Source organism: Rhinatrema bivittatum, chromosome 1 (assembly GCF_901001135.1).
Source record: "Rhinatrema bivittatum chromosome 1, aRhiBiv1.1, whole genome shotgun sequence".
Classification (NCBI taxonomy): Eukaryota; Metazoa; Chordata; class Amphibia; order Gymnophiona; family Rhinatrematidae; genus Rhinatrema; species Rhinatrema bivittatum.
In genome coordinates, this window is record NC_042615.1 from 495244135 (window position 1) to 495268833 (window position 24699).

A 24699-nucleotide genomic window follows, 5' to 3' on the forward strand; every position below is an offset into this window, starting at 1 on the left:
GTGCCCATTTCAGCGGGAACGGTCCAGACCAACGCTCATGAAGAGTGTCTGGGAATGCCAAGGCCTCTGACTTACAAAGATTGAGCTGGAGACCAGTAAAACAGCCAAAGGCTGATAAAAGATGCATGAGGGGCTGTAGGGAGCTATGCAGGTTTGTTAGAAAAAGCTTAATATCGTCAACAAAGGCCATGTACTTAAATATTTCAGATTGTAATTTAATGCCCCTTACCATCGGGGTATGTAAGATAGATAGTAATAAAGGCTCCAACTGTAATATGAATAACAATGGGGACAGAGGACAACCTTGTCGGGTACCACGTGAGACTGAAAATACCTCAGACTGTGATTGATTGGCAAGAATAACAGCAGTTGGATCCTTGTATAATAGTTGAATAGCATCATAGAACAAACCATCAAACCCCATAACCTTCAAAATGTAAAACAAGTACCGCCATTCCACCCTGTCAAACGCCTTATCTGCATCAAAGCTGATCAAAAGATAGGGGTTACCCAGTTGTTGACTCATTTCCATAGCAGCTAGGAATTTCCGAATATTAGTCAAGGCATATCGTTTACGGACAAAGCCCACTTGATTGTGACCAATCAAAGAGGGGATCACCTCAGCCAGGCGATCTGCCAGTATTTTGGCCAGTAACTTCTGATCAGCATTGAGCAGAGAAATTGGCCTATAAGAAGTCCAGGAATGGGTTTTCTTGTCCGGCTTGGCAATGAGAGTGATGAGGGCTCTGTTAACATGGGTGGGATATTCACCTTTGATTATTAAAGCAGAGAAAGTCCGAGCCAGGAGCGGACTGATCAAGTCTTCCAAGCTCTTATAAAACTCAGCAGTATAGCCGTCTTGGCCTGGGGTCTTGAAACGTTTTGCGTGTTGATTAGCTAGATGTACTTCTTCAACATCCAGGGGTCTATTAAGCCAATTCTTCTGAGCTACCGAAAGAGTTGGCAGATCAAGTTTAGCACAGAACTGGGTGCAGGCCTCCAGGTCTCAGCCCTCAGTCGTATAGAGGATAGAAAAAAAATTACAAAACTGGGAGAGGATGTCTTTGGTATCAGTTACCATGTTCCCCGAGGCCGAGCGAATGGCAGTGATATAACGTGAGCATCTCATTGTTTTGATCAAATTGTTTAGGAGTTTTCCAGATTTATTTCCAAATTGATATAAGCGAAATTGATAATAGAGAAGACTCTTTTTAGCCCTCTGATGGAGCAAGGAATTAACTGCATCTTGAAGTGTGTGGTAAGAGTCTCTATCAGTCGAGAGATTCGAATTAGAAAGTTTGTGTTGAGCGTCCCTCAATTGTTTGCTTAAGGCGAGAAGACGCTTATCTAGTGTTTTACGACGGTGTGTCAGATATGAGATTATATCACCCCTAAGTACTGCTTTTGCAGTATACCAAAAAAGTACAGGGTTAGATACATGTTCCTCATTAAGAGTGGCATAATCCTTCCATCTTGAACGCAAAAAATCCTGAAATCTAGGATCATCTACCAAAAAGTATGGATATCGCCAAAAGTGATGTGTGGGCTGGGCTGTGGAAAACTGTAAATCTAACCACACCGGGGCATGATCTGATAGAAGTACATCTCCTATGCTCGCATCGTTTAATTTCCCAAACAGGGGGCCACTGACAAAGAGATAATCCAACCTGGACCACGTATCGTGGACCCGAGATAAATGAGTAAACTCTCGGTCAGTCGGATTCAAATCACACCATGCATCTACAAGCTGTAGGGAATGTTCAAGCTGTGCCAATCCCCTACTGGGTCCTTTATCCCGATGGGTAGCTTTAGATTTATCTAACTGTAAGTCTCTAATAGCATTGAAGTCACCCCCCATAATAATGAAATCATCAATATAGGGAAGCAGCAGGCATTGCAGCTCATGAAAGAAAGTAGGATTATATGCTGTGGGGTCATATACATTACATAAGACTAACTGAATGTCATAGATCTGAATAACTAGTAAAAGGTAATGCCCATGAGAGTCCTTAATTTCTTTTTGAATTTTAAAAGTCAAATGCTTACCTAATAGTATGGCTACCCCGGCGGAATGGGAAGAACCTGAGGCAAAATAAACATCACCCACCCAATTTCTACAAAGTTTTCCATGTTCTTTATCAGTGAGATGGGTCTCCTGTAGCAGGGCAGTATCAACCTGTTTCTTTTTAAGGTGGCTCAAAATTTTGGATCTCTTAATAGGTGAATTTATTGCACAAACGTTCCAAGATAAAACTCGGGTACCATTAGCAGAAACTAGGGCCATGAATAAGAAAGAGCAGCAACGTCAAGCATAGATTAGGAACATGAAAGCCCTCCCAGCTGAGGCCTCCACATAAAAGGGTTATATTGGCTCAAAACATAGAGTCATGTATCTTGGCTAGCATGGAACTAATTGATCTAAGAAGGCATAGTGTCCCCAATCCCACCCCCCAAACCCCATCCCACCAGTTACTTCCCCCATTCCTTCCCAGTCCATTCATTCCGTTACCTGGACGGTCACTACCATACACACATACGCCCACCCTCCCCCTCCCCCCAGGTCCCACCCCATCCACTGCAAACTAATTAACAGAAAACAGCATATTATTTTCAATCAGACAGCCTAAAGCAAACAGTATTAATGGCGTACAGCTGTATGAATGAAATCTGCAACCAGCAAGACATCATAACTGGTGTCCTTTCAACTCAATAAATGTCAATAGGCTTCCATTTGGAAAACTGCGTCACTGATATAGAGATGCTGCTATCAAGAAATAAAGGTAAGTATGGCCGTAGCAAATAAACACAAGGAGCCAAAGCTGGCCTTTAGAGCAGGTTCCCTGAACGTTCAGTGTGGATCCTCATTCCCTCTCTGGGGGCTCCGGGTTACAGGAGAAGAGGAGGGGGAACGTAGAAACTTCTGCACCACTTCGACCTCCATGAACCATTTGACCCCCACCCGGGTCATCACTCGCAGGCGTGCAGGATAAACAATTGTAGCCCGGAATCCAGATTCAATAATTTTGGTGCAGTAAGGGGCCTTGAGGCGACATTTAGCAGTTAAAGTCGCAGAGAAGTCTTGGAAGACCATTATCTTTCAATTTTCATATGTCAAAGAGCGTCTGGCTCTTGTTGCACGCACAATTTCGCTTTTATGAGCGAAATTGAAAATTTTTGCGATAACGACGCATGGCCGGAGATCAGCGTCTCGCTTCTGGCCAAGGCAGTGTTCTCGCTCTACATGAAGAGGGCTATGCACCTGTGAGAGGTGCAATTCCTTTTGCAGCCAGCCTTCCAGGAAAAGCAGCAGGTCCTTATCCAACAGGGTCTCCAGAAGCCCCAGGAAGCGTAAGTTAGATCGTCGCGATCTATTCTCTAAGTCCTCCAAATGCTTAGTGTGTTTTTCCAGTGTTGCTTTAATGGCAGTGAGTTTGGCGTTGGTGACCTGGCAGCCATCATGTAAATCGGAGACTCGCTGCTCGATGTCTGAAAATCACACCTCGTATCCTGTGAAGACCGAACTGAGTTCTGTGAGCTTATCTGATATTAAGTTCCGGACCTAAAATTTCAGCAATCGCCACTTTAATCTCAGCGATCGCAACTGTAGTCAGCAGGGGTGAGGATCCGGCACTATATTGAATTGCGGACCGGGGCTTCGTGGCCTTTCCTTCTCGTTCTCTTTTCTTGTTAGACGGGTTGCCATTATAATTATCTAGTGCTTTGAATGCGTTAAGAAGGACGATTAGCAGCTACTCTTGTATAAATGCTGATAACATCTACCATTGTGAGACGGGTCTCCTCTGCCGAGGGTCCCTGGACTGCTACTACTAGATCACCTCACTACTGCCACCTCTGGTGTTATCATCCAGCTGTATAATAAAAGACAAATCTCTGTGTTTGCGTGTCTCAAATCTAGCCTAGTACTGTGGTTCCACACGGGGCTCCTCCCTGTGGGAGTGGCCATTACCGCAGTGCCCAGGAATCCACTCCAACACCTCACAACTGTAACAGTCTTAACCTCTTTAGCCTTTCTTCATAGGGTAATTGTTCCATCCTCTTTATCATCTTGGATGCACTTCTCTGTATCTTTTCTAATTCTGCTATATCTTTTTTGAGATGTGATGAGCAGAACTGAACACAATACTCATGATGAGGTTGCACCATGGAGCGATACAGAGGCCTCATGATATTCTTTGTTTTATTCTCCATTCCTTTCCTAATAATCCATAGCATTCTATTAGCTTTCTTGGCTGCTGCTGCTGCATACTAAGCAGAAGATTTCAACATATTTTAAGAACATAAGAAAATGCCATACTGGGTCAGACCAAGGGTCCATCAAGCCCAGCATCCTGTTTCCAACAGTGGCCAATCCAGGCCATAAGAACCTGGCAAGCACCCAAAAACTAAGTCTATTCCATGTTACCATTGCTAATGGCAGTGGCTATTCTCTAAGTGAACTTAATAGCAGGTAATGGACTTCTCCTCCAAGAACTTATCCAATCCTTTTTTAAACACAGCTATACTAACTGCACTAACCACATCCTCTGGCAACAAATTCCAGAGTTTAATTGTGCGTTGAGTAAAAAAGAACTTTCTCTGATTAGTTTTAAATGCGCCCCATGCTAACTTCATGGAGTGCCCCCTAGTCTTTCTACTATCCGAAAGAGTAAATAACCGATTCACATCTACCCGTTCTAGACCTCTCATGATTCTAAACACCTCTATCATATCCCCCCCTCAGTCATCTCTTCTCCAAGCTGAAAAGTCCTAACCTCTTTAGTCTTTCCTCATAGGGGAGTTGTTCCATTCCCCTTATCATTTTGGTAGCCCTTCTCTGTACCTTCTCCATCGCAATTATATCTTTTTTGAGATGCGAAGACCAGAATTGTACACAGTATTCAAGGTGCGGTCTCACCACGGAGTGATACAGAGGCATTATGACATTTTCCGTTTTATTCATCATTCCCTTTCTAATAATTCCCAACATTCTGTTTGCTTTTTTGACTGCCGCAGCACACTGAACCGACGATTTCAATGTGTTATCCACTATGACGCCTAGATCTCTTTCTTGGGTTGTAGCACTATGGAACCCAACATTGTGTAATTACAGCATGGGTTATTTTTCCCTATATGCATCACCTTGCACTTATCCACATTAAATTTCATCTGCCATTTGGATGCCCAATTTTCCAGTCTCACAAGGTCTTCCTGCAATTTATCACAATCTGCTTGTGATTTAACTACTCTGAATTATTTTGTGTCATCTGCAAATTTGATTATCTCACTCGTCGTATTTCTTTCCAGATCATTTATAAATATATTGAAAAGTAAGGGTCCCAATACAGATCCCTGAGGCACTCCACTGTCCACTCCCTTCCACTGAGAAAATTCTCCATTTAATCCTACTCTCTGTTTCCTGTCTTTTAGCCAGTTTGCAATCCACGAAAGGTCATTGCTACCTATCCCATGACTTTTTACTTTTCCTAGAAGCCTCTCATGAGGAACATTGTCAAACGCCTTCTGAAAATCCAAGTATACTACATCTACCGGTTCACCTTTATCCACATGTTTATTAACTCCTTCAAAAAAGTGAAGCAGATTTGTGAGGCAAGACTTGCCCTGGGTAAAGCCATTCTGACTTTGTTCCATTAAACCATGTCTTTCTATATGTTCTGTGATTTTGATGTATAGAAAACTTTCCACTATTTTTCCTGGCACTGAAGTCAGGATAACCGGTCTGTAGTTTCCTGGATCGCCCCTGGAGCCCTATTTAAATATTGGGGTTACATTTGCTATCCTCCAGTCTTCAGGTACAATGGATGATTTTAATGATAGGTTACAAACTTTTACTAATAGGTCTGAAATTTCATTTTTTTAGTTCCTTCAGAGCTCTGGGGTGTATACCATCCAGTCCAGGTGATTTACTACTCTTCAGTTTGTCAATCAAGCCTACCATATCTTCTAGGTTCACTGTGATTTGATTCAGTCCATCTGAATCATTACCCATGAAAACCTTCTCCATTACAGGTACCTCCCCAACATCCTCTTCAGTAAACACCGAAGCAAAGAAATCATTTAATCTTTCTGCGATGGCCTTATCTTCTCTAAGTGCCCCTTTAACCCCTCGATCATCTAACGGTTCAACTGACTCTCTCTCAGGCTTTCTGCTTTGGATATATTTTAAAAAGTTTTTACTGTGAGTTTTTGCCTCTACAGCCAACTTCTTTTCAAATTCTCTCTTAGCCTGTCTTATCAATGTCACATTTAACTTGCCAACGTTTATGCTTTATCCTATTTTCTTCTGTTGGATCCTTCTTCCAATTTTTGAATGAAGATCTTTTGGCTAAAATAGCTTCTTTCACCTCCCCTTTTAACCATGCCGGTAATCGTTTTGCCTTCTTTCCACCTTTCTTAATGTGTGGAATACATCTAGACTGTGCTTCTAGAATGGTATTTTTTTAACAATGACCACGCCTCTTGGACATTTTTTACTTTTGTTGCTGCTCCATTCAGTTTTTTTCTAACAATTTTTCTCATTTTATCAAAGTTTCCCTTTTGAAAGTTTAGCACGAGAGCCTTGGATTTGCACACTGTTCCTCTTCCAATCATTAAATCAAATTTGATCATATTATGATCACTATTGCCAAGCGGCCCCACCACCGTTACCTCTCTCACCAAGTCCTGTGCTCCACTGAGAATTAGATCTTACCTAGATCCTAATGTGGAACCTTGCATTTTGTAGCTATAATTTGGGTTTCTTTTCACTAAGTGCATCACTTTGCACTTGTCCACATTAAATTTCATTTGCCAATTGCATGCACAGTCTCCCAGTTTTGCAATGTCCTCTTGCAATTTCTCACAATCCTTTGAATAATTTTGTCATCAGCAAATTTGATCACCCCACTTGTTGTTCCCATTTCCAGGTTATTTATAAATATATTAAAAAGCATCGGTCCCAGAACATATCCCTTGGGCACCAAACTGTTCACCTTTTTCCATTGGGAAAATTTACCATTTAGCCCTACTCTCTGTTTTCTACCTTTTAACCAGTTGGCAATCCACAATAGGACACTGCCCCCTATCCCATGACTTTCTAATTTCCTTAGAAGTCTCTCATGAGGGGCTTTGACAGAATTTTTCTGGAAATCCAGATACACTATATCAACTAGCACACTTTTATCCACATGTTTATTTATGCCCTCAAAAAAATGTAGCAAATTTTTGAGGCAAGACTTTCCTAGGCTAAATCCATGTTGGCTTTGTCTCATTAAACTGTGCTTATCTGTTCAATAATTTTGTTCTTTATGATAGTTACTGCCATTTTGTCTTGCCCAGACATGAGACTTATTGATCTAGAATTTCCTGGATCACTCCTTAATCCTTTTTAAAAATTGGCATTACATTGACAACCTTCAGGTTCCATAGATGATGTTATTTAAGTTTACAGATTTTCAATAGCAGATCTGAAATGTAATTTCTCAGTTCTTTCAGCACTCTGGGATGTATGCCAGCTGGTCCAGGAGATTTGCTACTCTTTAGTTTGTTAATTTGCCCTAGTTCATCTTCCAGATTCACTGAGATTTGTTTCAGTTCCTTTGAATCATTACCTTTGAATATCATTTCTGGCATGGATATATCTCTGGGCAAAAGCACGTAAAACAGGCAATGTAAACAGCACACACATATATTGATTATACAACAGAGGAATAATGTGTGGCAATCAATCTACTGGTCAATATTACTATACACAATAGAATTTTAATAAGTGCATACAATCACAAGTGTGGTACAGAAAGGTTCTTAAATATACAATTATAGAGATATAACACACACAAGGACCCCGACACGGCCTTGTTTTGCATCAGGGGCTGCGTCAAGGTGACGCAACATCTAGGAGTCTGAAACTCAAAGAACAGCTCAATGTAAGAACTTGTGGGTTGATTGTATGCAGTTGGGAAAGTTCATTAAGCTTGCGAACCTTTAGTCACTGAAATCCATAGCCGCGGGAGAGCGCCCGCGGTGCTTAGGGGCACCAAGTGGGTGCTTTGTCAAAACGAAGAGAGATGATGTTATAATTTGAAGCACAATCTCTGAAGCTAGACTTATTACCGAGACCTTTGTATCCGCTGTTTAGACTCGTATACACTATAATGTTCTTCAGCCAACTGCGCTTGATTGAAGACAACTGCCATTTCTACTGTGGATTCCAGGGTCAGAGTGTCATACTGGCGTACACACTGCCACGTGGATAGGGGTAAGCTTTGTACAAATTGCTATAATAGGGTGATATTGGCTACTTCTGGGCCCATTGTCCCATCTGGAGGTAGCCAGAAGGGAAAATGGGCCCTTTAGTCAGTGTAATAAATTTCAGAGACTTCCCCCAGGGCAGAGATTCCCTTATTGGAACCAAAGCCAGTTTGCCTCTGGGGTATAACCTGCTCTCTCCAGTATGGTGGCTTTACATCTGCACAGTTAGCCCTTCTGTCAGGGTTTGCTGCCTGTCAGCAGGCTTCCCAAATAAGTGGTCCAAGAGGCCTCTGACCACTCAGGCAGCCGAGCATTCATTTCAAAATTTACCAGAAAAGATTCTGGACTTTCCCGCAGAGCCATCTTTGGTATCATGTGAGCAGATGGAATGTGGCGGGTAGTGATAGCTTGTAGAGCTTCTATAGAGGCAGAATTTTTCTGTGCTATATTCTCCTGCACGTCAATCAGGGCAGCCTATAGGGCACTTAAATTCTCCAGGATGTGGTGTTGTTGGGCCCTCTGGGCTTGCACAATAGCCTGTTGTCCCTCAGCAAGGTTCTGCATTACTCATTTTATAATGCTTCTTAACAAAAAAAAAAAAAAGAAGCTTTTCCTTTCTGGTTTTCAATCTGCACAAGCAGCAAAGTTTGGTGACTCTCCAAGAGAAGGAGAGAGAAAAAAAACCCTTTCTGGCCTGTCCAGCTCTTACTGACAGAATATACCCTAGTTGTTTCAAGCAGGGCTAGCCCCCTTGGTCTTCAATAATGGATTCCCGGGCTGTTCCTGCAGCTAGACCCCAGCAAAAGGAGAGAGAGAAAAAGAAATCCTCTGTGTTTGGGGTTTTTCTTTTCCTTTCTTTGGCTCCTGTCAGTGCTTCCCGCTTAGGTTAGGAGGGTCCCACTCCTACCACCATTTGTGGAAACTGGGAGCAGACACAGTGTCGGAAATAGACTCTGGTTGTTTTCACACACAAATCTTATTTACAGCAAAAGAAAAGTACAGAACAAAAGATTTGCATAACTTTATAGATCTTAACAAGTCAGAGTCCTTAAATATCAGAGTGGTAATTCTGTATGAAGGCTTCCTGCCTTCCCCTTGGTGCTTCCTCAACCCTTCTAGGTCCTGCCTTTTTATCCTGTGCTGAAAGAAACCTCCCTGGCCCAGAATCACTTGCTGGATTTTCTCTTAATGAGGACCAAGTCAGATAGCTGTGGCTGGTCCTTTAAGGCAGCGATTCTCAACCGGTGTGTCGCCAAGCACCGGTAGGTGTGTTGCAGCTCTTGGAGTCCCACTGCCCCGATTGTGCTTTCCTTTTCCCTTTTGCCTGCCCCCACAGGCCAGTGGGAAGCCTGCCTTCTTCCTGCCCCCGCACAGGCCAGTCGGAAGCCTCCTCCCTTCTTCTTGCCAGTGGGAGTAGGAAGAAGGGAGGAATCCTCAGATTGGCCAGTGGAGTTAGGAAGAAGGGGCATCCCATAGCCCAGGAGTGGGGTGGTTTAAGGGGGCTGGGAGGAGAGGCAGTGTCTCAGCCAGTGGCAGCGAAGAAGCCTGACCCCGATGAAGCAAGGCCACCACAGGAGCTCATCCCTGTTGCGACAAAGAGGAAACCCAACCCCGACGAAGCAAGGACACTATGGGAGCTCATCCCCATGGCAGCGAAGAGGAAGCTCAACCTCACTGAAGCAAGGCCGCTACAGGAACCCATCCCCATGGTGGTGAAGAGGAAACTTGACCCCACCGAAGCAATGCTGCCTTGGAAGCCCATCCCTGTGGTGGTAGCTAAAAAGAAAGCCCACCAGTGTAAAGCCGCGGAGAAACTGGAGCCCATCCCTGCAGTGAAGGATGAAGAGATTTGGCGGTCAGGCCCTGTGCATGCATGTGAGAATGGGAGCCCGGGTGTGGGTGTTTGTGTGGGTGTGAATGGGAGCCTAGGTGCATGAGTGAGAACTTATGTGTGGGTGTGAATGGGTGCCTGGGTATGTGAGTGAGAGCTTGTGTGTGGGTGTGAATGGGTGCCTGGTGCATGAGTGAGAGCTTGTGTGTGTGGTAGAATGGGTGTTTGTGTGAGAGTTTGTGTGTGGTAAAATGGGTGCCTGGGTGTGTGGGTGAGAGCTTGTGTGTGTGGTAGAATGGGAGCGAGAGCATTTGTGTGTGATTGAGAGCTTGTATGTAAGTGAGTGCATGTGTGTAATTGAGAGAGAGACTGGTCAGGGAGGTGATGTTTCTGTGTGAGAGACAGAGTCTGGTCAGGGAAGTGACTACTGTGTCTGTGAGAGACAGAGACTGGTCAGGAAGGTGCCTGGTCCCAGTTACTCACACACACACACACACACACTCACACACACACACACACACACTAGTCGTGGGGCCTAATTCATGTGTGTGTGTGTGAGTGACTGGTTGTGGACCCTAAGGAAGAGGACCGTAAGGACAGAGCTTCAGCAGCCACTGCTGCTTCTGATATGTGTTTTTGGCCTGTAAGGGAAAGGAGTAGGAGAGTTGCTGGAGAGGGTAAGTAAAGGCTTTTAAAGTTTATTTTTCTTGATTGACTACCATTTTAACTTTTGGGTATTATGTAATGTCTCTGCTGTTTTGAAATATTTTATTGATATTTGGACAATTTTTAATAATTTTTCTGAGTTTTTAATTGTTGGATGTTATTCTGTTCATCAGCTGTTCTGTAACATTTATTAGTATAGTTTTACAATTATATCTGTGTGGGGATCTATAGCAGCTTGGCTTGTTCTGTTTTCCTAATAGGTGTATTCGTGTTTAGGGCCTGGTTTAATATTTGTAGTGTTGCAGAGTGGCTTTTTTGGTTTTCCATTCCAGTTTTTGTCTTCATATTTATAGTTTGTGGTCTTTCCGCACTTGGTGAAGGTCAGTTCTGGGTGCGTGACCAAGGTGAGGTATTTTACAAGCATGTAAGCATTTGTATCTATCTTATTTGTTGTGTTTTCTCAATAGGACATGCATTAGTGGTAAATAGAAACATAGAAAATGATGGCAGAAGAAGACCAATCGGCCCATCCAGTCTGCCCAGCAAGCTTCACATTTCTTTTTTCTCATACTTATCTGTTTCTCTTGGCTCTTAGTAACCTTAGGTTCTATTTCCCTTTCACCCCCACCGTTAATGTAGAGAGCAGTGATGGAGCTGCTTCCAAGTGAAATATTAAGTTTGATTAGTTGGTTAAGTGGCAGCATAGCTCTCTGCCGTTGAAGCAGAGATATGCGTGAAGTATTAGTTTTACTTTTCCCCTGCCGTTGAAGCAGAGAGCAATGCTGGATATGCATTGAAAGTGAAGTATGCCTTGAAGGTCACATTAACTATCATCTAATATTGAAATGCCTAATAATTGGTAATTGAATAAGCCTAATAATTGGTAATACCTATAGCCCATGAACCCATTCCTGTTTTTTTGTTGTTTTTTTTCTTTTTTTAATTTGGAGATGGCAGCCCTCCATCCTTCCGCTCCGTGAAGGTGGAACACCAACCACTGGCCACTGGCATCCCGCTCCGTGAATGCCTCTGTGGCTACTGCCGCTCCATGCAGTGTTTTGCTGCCTCCTCTTTATACGCTTCCTCTAGACCTGATGGATCCACAGTGTTTATCCCACGCCCCTTTGAAGTCCTTCGCAGTTTTGGACTTCACCACTTCCTCCGGAAGGGCATTCCAGGCATCCACCACTCTCTCCGTGAAGAAATACTTCCTGACATTGGTTCTTAGTCTTCCTCCTTGGAGCCTCAGCTCATGACCTCTGGTTCTGCTGATTTTTTTCTGAAGGAAAAGGTTTGTCGTCGTCTTTGGATCGTTAAAGTTTTTCAAGTATCTGAAAGTCTGAATCATATCACCCCTGCTCCTCCTTTCCTCCAGGGTGTACATATTTAGATTCTTCAATCTCTCCTCGTATGACATCCGATGAAGACCCTCCACCTTTCTGGTCGCCCTTCTCTGCACCGCTTCAATCTTGTCTCTGTCTCTTTGTAGATACGGTCTCCAGAACTGAACACAGTACTCCAGGTGAGGCCTCACCAAGGACCTGTACAAGGGGATAATCACTTCCCTTTTCTTACTCGATATTCCTCTCTCTATGCCCTTCATAATAGCCCTTCATAAGAAGGGCTATTATGCCTGGTAGTAAAGGGAGTTTTTGTTGTTACTGAGATGTCATCAGAACCAGAATATCTTTTTTATATAGTGAGTTGTATGGGTAATGCCCTAATTCTGCTCTGCACCCATTGTCGGGGGTTGAGGGGGTTCCTGTGGATGCAGAGTGCATGTTTAGTGCGTCATGCATGTGAGAACCATCTGTCAGGTGTGTCCCAGCCAAAAAAAGGTTGAGAACCACTGCTTTAAGGTGTTCTGAAGGAGTTTCCTATATACTCCCTCACAACCTGTTTTTCAGAGTTAAATGTATATATACTTAAATATTTCTTTAAATGTCTTGATGATAATTGAGGAGCTATTTTTGTTTAGAATTGGGATCTGAAATGTAACCAGCATCTCCTCAGGTTTCAGTGACTTTGTCACCACTTTAAATGGAGCACAGCGATGCAGAAACTTGCTGAATTATATGCCAGTCCAGGGAAATCAGCATTCAAATGACTTTCAGCAAAGGCCAGGGATTGAACATCATGCTTATTTGCTTTTTGTTAGCACAGGGATAGCCTATTTTATGCTGGGATTAAAAAAAACCAACAAAAAAACCAGATCTGTGACTCGGTCTAACTCTGCTTGCGTTATGATGATATTAAACTGTTTACTTTGTTAAGAGTGTTGGTGACTAAATAGGTGCTGCTTTCAATCTAGGGCCAAAAAGTCAGATACTGTAATGTAAAGCAGGGGCTTTTGTCTTACTTCAGTTTCCAATATTTTATCTGGCCCGATGATTTTACAGGGTTTCCCCTTCAGTGATGAAGTAAACTGAGGATGACTCTCATGCCCTGTGGAAACGTAAGCACCACGAGATAAAACAATACAATTCATGCCTCAGAAAAATACAGTCCATTCAGAGTCTAATGCTGAAGAGGGTTGATGCTATCTTTTATTCAGTATATGGGAGACACAATTGTTTTAAAATTACACCATAGTTCTCATTTCCATTTTTTTCCAAGACAAAGGACTGGAAACATTTGAATATTTCCCCCATCTGAAATAAATGCATTTGTTGGGATGGGGCATCATTAGGAGACAATTTGTTGTGCACCTTCATTAATTGTTGTGGGCTGCAGTGTTGTCTTACTGCAGTGCAGCCGTCCGCCACCCTCCCTGACACTTCGGTGGCGTGCTAGCTTTGTTTAGTCTGTTTTTTTTTAACATCTACGGCTAACATTGTGCAGTCTCCTATAAAAGGAAGTTTATACAGACTGGTAGTATGTGGACTTGAGTTCATAAAATAGATACTTTATAATTTTAAAAATGATTTGTTTTATTTTATTTTTTTTTTTCCTGAAGTTACTTTAAATTCTAAACCATTTTAGCGGTTTGGAAATCCCCTGATTTTGAATGTCTGGGATGGTCTTAGTCACCTCTTTTGATCATGTGGAAGGGATGTGGAGAAGAGTAGGTTTTTGTTTTCTACATGGAAGTAGGAATCTTTCATTACTACGGTAATAATTGGTTAATATTTCTTCTGGATTTTGGCATGATAAATGCAGGCTGCTTGAAAGGAATTTCTTTTAGAGCACAGAAACCTAAAAAAAGAAAGGCATTAAAATTACATTAAATAGATTAAGACAAATTTCAGAGAAGAACCCTTCCCCCCCCCCCCCCCCACTCAGCCCCCACCCCATCACTCCTCGTTAAACTGATTGATAAACCACTGGATCAAATGTCCCTCCGCACTGCTCTGTACTGTTTCTGCTCTTTAATCATAATCCTTTGTTCCCTGTACTATAATGGCCCTTTTCTTTGAAGAATGCCACGAAGGCTACAAGGGAAGGTGAAAGCTTCCCATTGCGGTTGGGCTCTATCAAAGCAGTCACGATGCCATCTCATCGCCCTTTCACATGAAGGGATGGGACAGGTTAACGTCACCGACTGGCTCCTGTGCCGCTGGCAGAAAATGGGGGGGCTCCAAGCAGGAGCAGCTTAAGCCTTCTCTACGAGGAAAGCTTTCCTGCATTCTTTTCAGCCAGGAAAAGCGCCTGCCGCCCTCCGAGGATCCCACGAGGGCGCTCCTTTGTCTTTAAAAAGTGTTGCACGGTACCTTTCCTTCCCATCTCTTGGTGATAGAGAGAATCCAGTAAAATGTGTTGATGTTGCTTGTGGTCCGACTAGCACGTCCCATGTGATTTTTTAGCAGTGACTTCTGCAGGGGTGGATTGCAGAAAAATATCAGCCCGGGGGACTTTTTTTTTTTTTTTTTTTAAAACTGGCCTATGGGTTATCGGACTCCCTCATTCACTTCCCCTGCAGCACATGCTTCAACAGCTCCCAAAAAAGCACATGGTCGACCCTGGAACCCGGAAGAATTGAACCCAAATATCTCCAAAATAAATGTCACATTTTTCCTAAATAACTGAGAAGTAGAGCGCACTCTAGACCAGGGGTGAGCAGAGCTGTAGCCCCGGCTCCATCCTTGCAAATTGGTTGGGCCTGCCCTAGGCCTCCCCTCCCCCCAAGCAGCTTCTTTACAATTTTTAGCTTCCTCCTCTGCATCCTTCTCTTCAGCCTCCGCAGCTGCATTCTCCAGTCAAGGAAGAGGCTGATGGACACATTTGTTGTGTCACATGCAACGTACTATGAACAGCTTGCCGACTTTCACTGGTGCAACAATTAGGAAACCTCTGGCTATACTCCTCAAGCTGAAGCTTAATATATTTTGTAACCAAACTAAGCCAAAGTCCCATGTGCACATTGCTTTAGTAATGCTTCCTGTAGTAGTAGGCTCATTCACCTGATGATTGTCCAAAAATCAGGTTACGTGGTCCAAAACAAAGCTGAGAACATCGAATGAATTAGCCATGTTGTCACAGATGTGAGCCCTTAGGCTGTGGCGTGGTTGATGCAGCCTAGCAGGCGAGCCTGCTAGGCCCCTGCCGTCAGCTTGTGGACTCGTTCTTACCGGGACTGGAGCAGAAGCTTCACCTATACCAGCCCCGTTTCCCGCAAGTTTAGTCTTTGGGTTCCAGGGGCCAGCAGGGCTTAGATGAAAGTCCGATAAGGAGCGATCAGATGAAGTCAAGGTGTGGGCAGTGGGCAGGGCTGGAAGTGAGCAGACAGTATCTGGATCCAGGCCAAGGGTCAGGGCAGGCAGTGATCAGGAGCGAAGTGTGACTCCAAGCAGCGGTCAGTATCGGAGAACCACACCAGAACAGACAAGACAAGACCCAGAGGACCGAGACAAGGCAGAGCCAGGCACCGGGGAGGCAAGCTAGGGTCTAGGAAGGCCCAGGCAAGGGAGCAATGAGTACGACAGGCAAGGAAACACCTGCAAGGCAAACAAGGCACAAGGCAGAGAGATAAGGCACAGGGCAAGAGAGAGAGAGAGCAACATGCACTGCAAAGCTGCAGGAGGGATCTGTTGCTGAGATGTCTGCTTGGAGCACGGCTGGGGTTTAAATACCCAGCCGCATGATGTCCTCAATGTGCACAGGCAGAATGGTTTCCCACCGTGGGCCCTTTAAGCTGCACCGCACGTATGCCTAGAGCAGCCCAGCAGAGGAGCAGTTTGGTGGCGTGGAGGTAAGGGGATGCCGACCGCGGCATGACTGCCGTGTCAGCAACACATTTCACATGCATTCTACGGCATGCTGCATCTTCCCGCGGAGTTCCTTGGAAACCTGTGTCTCCGTTGATTTCATTGCAGCTCAGGGAAGGGTGGGGATCGCAGCATCCTCTCAGCAGGACATCTGCCAGTTACAGTCATTTAAAACCAGTAACTGTAGATCACTCTAGCAAAGAACACATAAGATTTAGTAATTTTTCTGGCAGCTTCTACTCTGGCTGTGGAACACTAGCTGGCTTCTGCTGTGGTTGGCTAACACAAACTTTCCATTTTCTTATTTGTTTATCCACTGAAAAGATATTGTAAAGTTAGATTATGGAGTTCTACTTTGATAATAAATGTGAGGCAGTTAACAGGTATGCCTTCATTTCAATGCACAGCTTCTGCCTGGATGGAGCACTGCTTGCAAGTGTCCAGCAAACAGTTTGGTAGGCAAGAAGTAGACATCTCTTAGACATCTCTCTCCTTAAATATTGATCTCCATTTTGGAAAGCTTTACATTCAGGCAACACCTGTCCAGGTGCAAACTTCCATGTTTAATTCATCTTTTGTCTGCATGGCAGGGCTCAGTATTCTCCTCCTTTACATACACTCTACATTCTGCCAGTTTTCTATGGTCGTTTGTAAAGACTGTCCATCGTCCCCTTAATTGTAAATTATGGGGATAGTTTTATATCATTGTGCATATGTTAGCCAGCCCATATGCACAGGAGTTACACTGGTTTGCAAAGTGATATTACATGCATAAGCCCACTTTGAAAATTAGCCCACCAAATCAAACTGCATGCAATTACACCTGCTAAAATGTGCACAGAATTTTTTCATGAAAATTTACATGTGTACTTTTGTAAGTCTGCGCTTAAGTCCCAAGTTCAACTCCACCCTTGGGAAGATCTCTGCTGAGTCCCGGTAAACCTACGCTCCTACATGACATCCGCACGCAGGTTTACCCACATTTCAGGCTGGCAATTGTGTAAAAAGGACATTTCTATGCGTAAAACACTGTTTTGCCTGCAGAAGTCCCTTTGAAAATTACCCTCCCTATGGATATCTTTGAGTAAAATAGTTAATCCCCATGATTGAAGGTATAAGCCATTAGTCATGACCATATCTTTTGATTTGGCTATTATTTGCTCTTCATTGCCAAAAAATATGAGAAGTTATTTGGCAAGTAATGACTGCCTCCACCATGAATTGGTAAATGACACTGTGACTGTGTTTTTTTTATGTTTTCTTTTTAGTGTTATTTTATGATGAAAGTGAATTAAGCTTTAATTGCTAATAATAAATAAAAAACACTTCCAGTTGGTTCTCTTGTATGCATGCATTCGCATACAATTGCCATACACCCGATTGAAAATTGTGCCACATATATAAAAGAAAACAGCAATTTAGAACATTACTGCATAGGAAGTCTCAATATTAGGAACGGAATTGGTTTTTAACTGTGTATTCCTTTTTTCTCATAAGAGGGGAAAGGCCCAGTTAAATTCATACTTCTATTGCTTATTTGCCTAAACTGTATTATCTGATTGGAAACCACTCAAGTACAATTATTTTATATCCAGATGTTTCCTCCATACTAATCTGTAGAAAATAAATTGCAGTCCTAAACATTTCCTCTTTAATCATTTGGAAAAAAAAAAAGCTATGACTTCTATGAAGACTTATTTGATAATAGAGACTGATTTTAGGAATAAAAGAGAGTAACCAAAAGAACAGTCCAGTGTTTCAGTTGCATGTTACTGCACTTAATTAGAAATTAATATTTTATTCTTATTGTTACTTTTCTTTTTAGAATCTGTGAAGGGCGAAATATCCGATACAAAACATGTAGCAATGTGGTAAGTGAATTTTAATGGTGCTAATGCATAGCTGCATACTTTCTTATGGATCACTAAAGGTGCACTGAGAATTCAGAAATTGCCTTGAATTTCATGTTCAGTTTTCAAGAAGAATTTGTTAGGTAACCAAGTTTTATAGCAGGGGGATATGCATTCTTTTTTTTAGAAGAAATGTGCAAATAAGCCCTTTCAGGTCATACCGCAATCAGAAGGTATTCTCAAAGGACTCTTGGATATATATGCTTTGAGAAGGAAGACTAGAAGTGATAGGCAACAGAGGGCAGTGGTAAATAGATTTTATTCCAAGTAAGGGGGGGTTATCAGTGGAGTGCCTTGAGGATTAGTCCTGAATCTAATTCCATTCAATATTTTCATCAACAAAATTGTAGAAGACCTAGACGGAAAGGTTTGTCTTTTTAGTAAACAATATTAAGGTCTACAACAGAGTAGACATGCCAGATGGAGCAGAAATGATGAGGCATGATTTGAAAGGCTTGAGAAATGGTCAAGAGTTTGATAGCTAAATTTTAATTCAAAAGAGTGTTAGAGCTCGGCATTTGGGATACAAAAATAAGAGGTCAGTACATGATGGCACATGAGGTCCTAATGTGCAAGCCTGATGATCCCAGATCACAATATAAGGCAGTGATGGTGAATTCCAGACCTCAAGTGCCACAAACAGACCAGGTTTTCAGGAAATCCACAATGAATATGCATGAGATAGATTTGCATACAATGGAGGCAATGCATGCATATTCATTGTAGATATCCTGAAAACCTGGCCTGTTTGTTGCACTCAAGGACTGGAGTTCGTCATCACTGATACAGAGGGTAATTTTAAAAGCCAATTCTGTGTATGAATTCTAGTTTTAGGCACATAATTGGCTGTTCTAAAATTGACCAGGGCTCTGTGTGCATAAAAAGGTGTGCATGGAGGAAGTGATGTCACCCGAGGGAATGGCAGCTTGAGTCCGGCGCTCCTATCCTCATCCAGCTATCATTAGCCTCTACATGCTCTAATCCTTCTGAGACCCCGAACAATCGGTGACAAGGCTGCGGAGCAGTGTAGCAATGTCACAGAAGAAAAAATATCAGATCTGAAACACTTCTCTTTTGCAAATAAGGAGGTAGTGCAGGTGGCCGGCAACGAAGAGACGGAAGAGGTAGGCCCCACCAAAGAAAATTTAGGCCATGATCTTGCTTCTAACGTCCACGATCCGATTGGGGATGAAAACTGTGTCCTGTCCCATGCCGATTTTAAGCAATGATTTACAGAGATTCGGCAAGATATGGCCAGGATCAGAGGGATTTTGGATATTATTAAGCTTTATGGTAATTTCTCTGGTTTTAAATTAAATTTCAGCAAATCAGAAGCTCTTGATGTGGAAGGCAGTTTAAAAGATAATTGGCTGGACTTTCCATTAAAGTGGGCTGAGGATACCATTAAGTATCTAGGTATTAGAGTACAGAGTAATATTCAAGAGTGGTATGAATATAACATTCCTCCTTTGATAATAGAGTTTAAGAAAAAGTTAGATAGTTGGATGTATTTTCCACTGTCCATAATGGGTAGAAAAGCTCTAGTAAAAATACTCATTCCTAAACTCCTATATGTGTTTCAAATGGTGCCTTTACTACTTTTGAAAAAAGATATTGGAGCCATTAATAGGATGTGTTTCAATTTCTTTTGGAGTTCCCGTTGGGCAAGATTACCAATAACTAGACTGATGGTGCCTATACTGGAAGGGGGGAATGGATTTTTCTAATATCAGATTGTATAATATGATGTATCTTCTAGGAATTCTGAAAGACTGGTTGGTGGGTAACCCAAAAAATTGTGCTTATAGAGTGGAGGTAGGCAATTCCACACCATTGCTTTGAAATATATTTTTGCAGTCTCATTCAGAGACTCCTTCTCTTCATATCACAAGGTCTATGATGTTTTGTTCTATTAAAATGGGTTGGAGGCTGCTATATAGCCTGCTGAAGTTACCTTGGGATAGATCACATTGTTTACCTTTGCTGAGCAATCTGAGGTTTGAACCAGGGAATATGTATAAAGTGTTCAAGCAATTACAGGAGCTAGGTTTAGGTGAGATTCAACCATTTATTGATTAGACAACAGGTCAAATATTTCCATTGACTATTTGTACTGGCCATTTCTTTTTTTTACAGAGAAAGATAAATTTGCGTATATGCAATTACACAGCTACATTACTTCTAGCTGCTCCCCGCACAAAGGCCCATAATCTAATATGCCTTTTCAAAGATTCTTAAGATTAATTAAGAAAACTAAAGCATCAGTTATTCACAAATTTCTTCATGAGAACCATTATTACCAGGCTCTTCATTGTTTAGCAAATGTTTGCTTGGTGGATCTACAGTGTGAATTAACAGATGATCACATTTACTCCTGTCTGTGTCTCATGCAGAAGGCTACTTCATGGATAGCACTGTGGGAATGGCATTTTAAAGTAGTCCATAGAATTATATTCTGGCCATTAAAAGCTTTCAAAGCAAAAATGACAGAATCTGCTCAATGCATAAAATGTTCACAATGCATCTCTTCTGCATTGTCTATGGGAATGTAGGTTAATACAGTCCTTTGGGCAAGATATATTGAAGTTTTTTACCAACTTATTTTCAATTTCTCTTCCTTGGTCAACAGCCTTCTTTCTGTATTTTGTGTCACTATGAAGGGTTGAGCCCCATTAAATAATCTCTAAAGTTGTTAGTGCTGAAGGGCTATCTATAAGCATTAACATGTATATTGAAAGTGTGCTTGAGTACTCAAGGTCCTGAATTTATTGATTGGAAATCTGTGATGTGAACCTCTATTTGTTGGAAAGAAAAACAGCGTTATTGAGTTCCATCAAAGCACAAGGACTTTTTCAGGATATATGGGCTGATTCCTGAAGAAGTAAAGAAGAAAACACATTATATATATTTGTCTAACAGTTTCCCTAATACTTAAATCAGTACCCATTTCTTTTCTTTGGATTATTCTTCGCTATTTTTGTAACTGCTATTATGGTAATTAATAAGCAATAGTAGCTTGTGATCTATCTAATGTTTGGGTACTTGCCAGGTACTTGTGACTTGGATTGGCCACTGTTGGAAACAGGATACTGGGCTTGATGGACCCTTGATTTTCTTATGTTCTTATGATTATCTTCCTTTCACCATGTCTCTGAGATACCAATTAAATCTATCTCATTATTCATTGCTATATACTCTGACTCTTCCATCTTCTTAGACTTCTGGCATTGGCATACAGACATTTCAAAGTGTGTGTTTTTGTTTGCATTAACAACCTGCTTATTAGTTGACAGGGATAATTGGAAATCTTTTAGCTCAGGTGATTCTTTACTTATAGGCAGATGGACTACTTTTGATTTCATTAGAACCTCTCTGTTGGGATGCCCTAACTCTCTTGTTTCATTAGTATCCTTCGAAGATATCTCCCTCTGAACCATGCACTGCAAAGCGACTATCGGCTTTCTCCTCTGTTCTGGTTTAAAAGCTGCTCTATCACTCGTCAGCAACAGACGTTCATGTCTTGCTCTCAAATGCATCTTCTGGCAGAAAATCACATTAGCTTTCATGTTTTCGGATTCCCTAACCAACAGTTTTCTCTTAAAAGGAGAGTTCAGGCCTTTAACATTCAGAGACATTATTTTTAATCACACCATGATAATGGTATACTTCTTTCCCCCACTTTGAAGCTAAGCTATAGACCCAGAGTGAGATATAGCTCATTGTCGTGTGCACCTCGACCCATACAAAAAAAGTACTATCGCTTCCCATTAGAACCCAGAGTATCCCTCTCATATCCCTTCTCTTCTAACCGCTCCAACCCACCCACTGCCCACCCCTCACCTACCACCCCTACAACTTTACTTGACAATATAATATAATGTATATCCCCCACCATGAGGAATGATCACCAGCGGAAGACAACCATAATCCATACCCTCTCCAACCTTTGCTGATAAATTTACAATCCCACAATGACACTTTAATTATAAGAAACCTTAGCAACAAGTAAACACCATTGTTCACCCATATTTTTTATCTCCTAACAATAGCATATTACATTTGCTTCAACACCCAGCAAGTCATATGTGCCAGTCATATGTGCCAGAATGCACACAAATAGCAAGCAAACCCAGAACTCTTGCTCCAAATCATTTGTTCGCCATTCCCAATGACGAGGGGCTCCTCATTTGTCTGCGCAACCTTTTGCTAGTTTCTGGATCTCTTTGCCACTTGGGTTGTTCCATCCTTCTCTTTTGCATGGGCTGTTCAGAGGGCTGAGCTTCATCTAAGAAGACAGTCAAACACTCTTTACCGCAAAAAGATTGCCGCCGCCACCCACTTCACTCTTGCAGACTTGCCATGGACATCAAATGCGAGCCCAAAAGGGAAGAGCCATCAGTATTTTATGCCCTCCCTTTTCAGTACAGATACTATGATTTTAAATTCCTGACATTTTCTGATAGTAATAGGAAAAATGTCCTGGAATATCTCAACCGTCTGGTCTCGCCAGGAGATAGGGCCCATTTTCTTGGCTAGTTGAGCCATCTGTTCCTGAATTGTGAAGTTATGAAAACAGGCTAGAATGTCTCTCAGGAGGTTTCCACGCTGCACACCAAGGGTCCTGTGAGCTCTCTCCAACTTTATCTTGGGCATTTTATTCAACTCCACTTCCATCGCTGAAACCATGGTGCAGATGCTACACACAATTTGGAAACAGTCTCCATACTCTCCTGTAGATTCGCGCATCTTGACCTGTATTCTTTAGGTCTTCCAATTTCTCCTCCAGGTCTTCCGCCGCTTTAGCAAAATCTGCCAAGTCCTCCTGGCGGCCTGCCACATCCGCGGCCTGTTCCTCCAGCCTCTGCCCTGTATCGGCAATGTCCCCTCTCAGCTCAGACACCATCGCGGCAAACTGAGCTCTGATCCCGGGATGCAAATACTGGGGAAGGTGGAAAGCAGGTGTTAGGGTTCATGGTAGGATTGCTACAAACTGTCCTCTGAACTAGAAATATCACTGACACTCTTATCTGCCACACCTCTGGGAACTCTGACCCCTGCCTGCCCACTTCCCCAGCATTTCAAATCATTGAAAGGGCAGACTCCAAGGGGGACGCCACCTCCTTGCTATCTCAGTAATTTGACCTGTGCCGCGCCTCAGGGGGCGAGAGGGGAGGGGAGCGCCATCTCTTCCCTCGCCTCAGGCGGCAGATTGCCTTGAGCCGCCCCGATAGATTCCTTGCCTATTTAAAGATTCCTACCCAGATAGAGAGAAAACCTGTAATTAAGAGAAAAGAGACTGTGGTGCTGCAAACATATTTATTGTGCCACATGCAACTATCTTACTCAGTAAATTTAAATTTGGACACTAATCCAGTGTGTCCAGCATCTTCATTTGGGCACACAGCACTCACAGAGAAGAGAGATTACCCCTCTTCCAGGGGTAACCAAGAGGAAGTTAGCCACCCTGCACAGGGACCCAAAAGGAACTCTTTCCCCCAAGCCAAAGGATCCACAGAGAAAAGAGCCAGTCAGGGTTCCTGCCCTGAAGAACTTACATGTAATTTTATGGCTCCACCTGTGCAGGACACGCACACCGGGGTGGGGGGTTACAGGAGGAAAGGCCTCAAAGCTGAGTCCTGCTTAAGGAGGAAGAAGACCCAGCCAGTTGTGGCAGCTCTCCCGTTCCCCCCCCCCCCCCACCCCCACTTGAAAAATGGCTGCGCAGAGGAGAAGGGAAACCAGGCACAGCCTGTTGGCTGCCAGAGGACAGGCCCCAAAGCTGAATCTTGCTTGAGGAGGAAGAAGGCTCAGCCAATTGCAGCAGCTTCCCCCATCTTCCCCTCCACAATAGAAAAAAAAGGCTCTGAGGAGCAGCAGCTCCCCCTCAAGCCCGCACTGCCCTGCCTACCCCACCACTCCCACCACCACCACCCCCAGGATTCAGAAGCTGCCTTCAGCCTGCAACATCTGCCTGAAGGAAAAGACAAAGGGGGCAATATTCAAAGCACGTTCAGTGCTATTTAGCTGGATAAGCGGGACCTATGTGGCTTAAGTAGCAGCCGGTGAATATGAGCCCATGTTTCAACGTCTGCCGCTTAGCCATACAAGTCCCTTATACAGCCAGAACGTATGCACAAAAAAAGTGGATGTGGATAGGGTGGCCAACTGTCTGGATTTTCTCCGGACAGTATGGAATTTCAAGGTACTGTCCGGGAGCTAGACGGAGGGCTGAAATATCTGGAAATTGTCCTGATCTTAACCCTCCATGGAGCCCAGCTATTTCACATTTACACCTCCTATTTACAACCTGAAGACGCTGTGGTTTAACTCCACAGCCAACGGTGGCGCTACAGCTGAAAGTTGCATACATATGCAGGCACACCCCCCTCTCCTTGCTGTAATCTCGAACGCCAGCACATTCCCCTCCCACCCGTGGCCCAAGTTCAGTAACAAGCTCCAACAGCAGCACCAGCATCTGTCCTCCCGCTCGTCGCCCAACAATAAAAAGACCCACGGAGCTGCTGGCATGTTCCCTCCCGCCCACTGCACAACAAATAGAGTTTCAGCATGGCAGTCAACACCTCCCTGCCTTCGCTAAACAAGAAAAGTTCCCCGCGGAACCACCGTCTCACCTCCAGTCCATGGTACAAAGAACAGGGCATCGGCACTTCTCCTCCCTCCTGCCGTGCAACAAATAGATGCAACAAGCGCAGCGCCTCACCTCCCACAGTACGGCATAACAAGAGGCCCGGGGTGTGTGTGTATGCTTAGAAATGGGGCAGCCTATGAGTGTGTGAGAGAGCTTGGGGGCGAAGAGCCTGTGAGTGAGAGAGAGCCTTTG

At 43.2% G+C, this 24699-nt stretch overlaps 1 protein-coding gene across 5 annotated transcripts in view; it reads left to right on the forward strand.

The window, feature by feature from the left end:
* The window catches only part of ADAMTSL1 (ADAMTS like 1), a 1467826-nt gene that overhangs the window by 825978 nt on the left and 617149 nt on the right, over positions 1 to 24699 (forward strand). For all 5 annotated transcript variants that reach the window (XM_029608733.1, XM_029608741.1, XM_029608751.1 and 2 more), the window contains one exon: positions 17774 to 17819. In XM_029608733.1, the coding sequence (XP_029464593.1) occupies positions 17774 to 17819 (46 nt within the window). The remainder of the gene's footprint in view (positions 1 to 17773; positions 17820 to 24699) is intronic.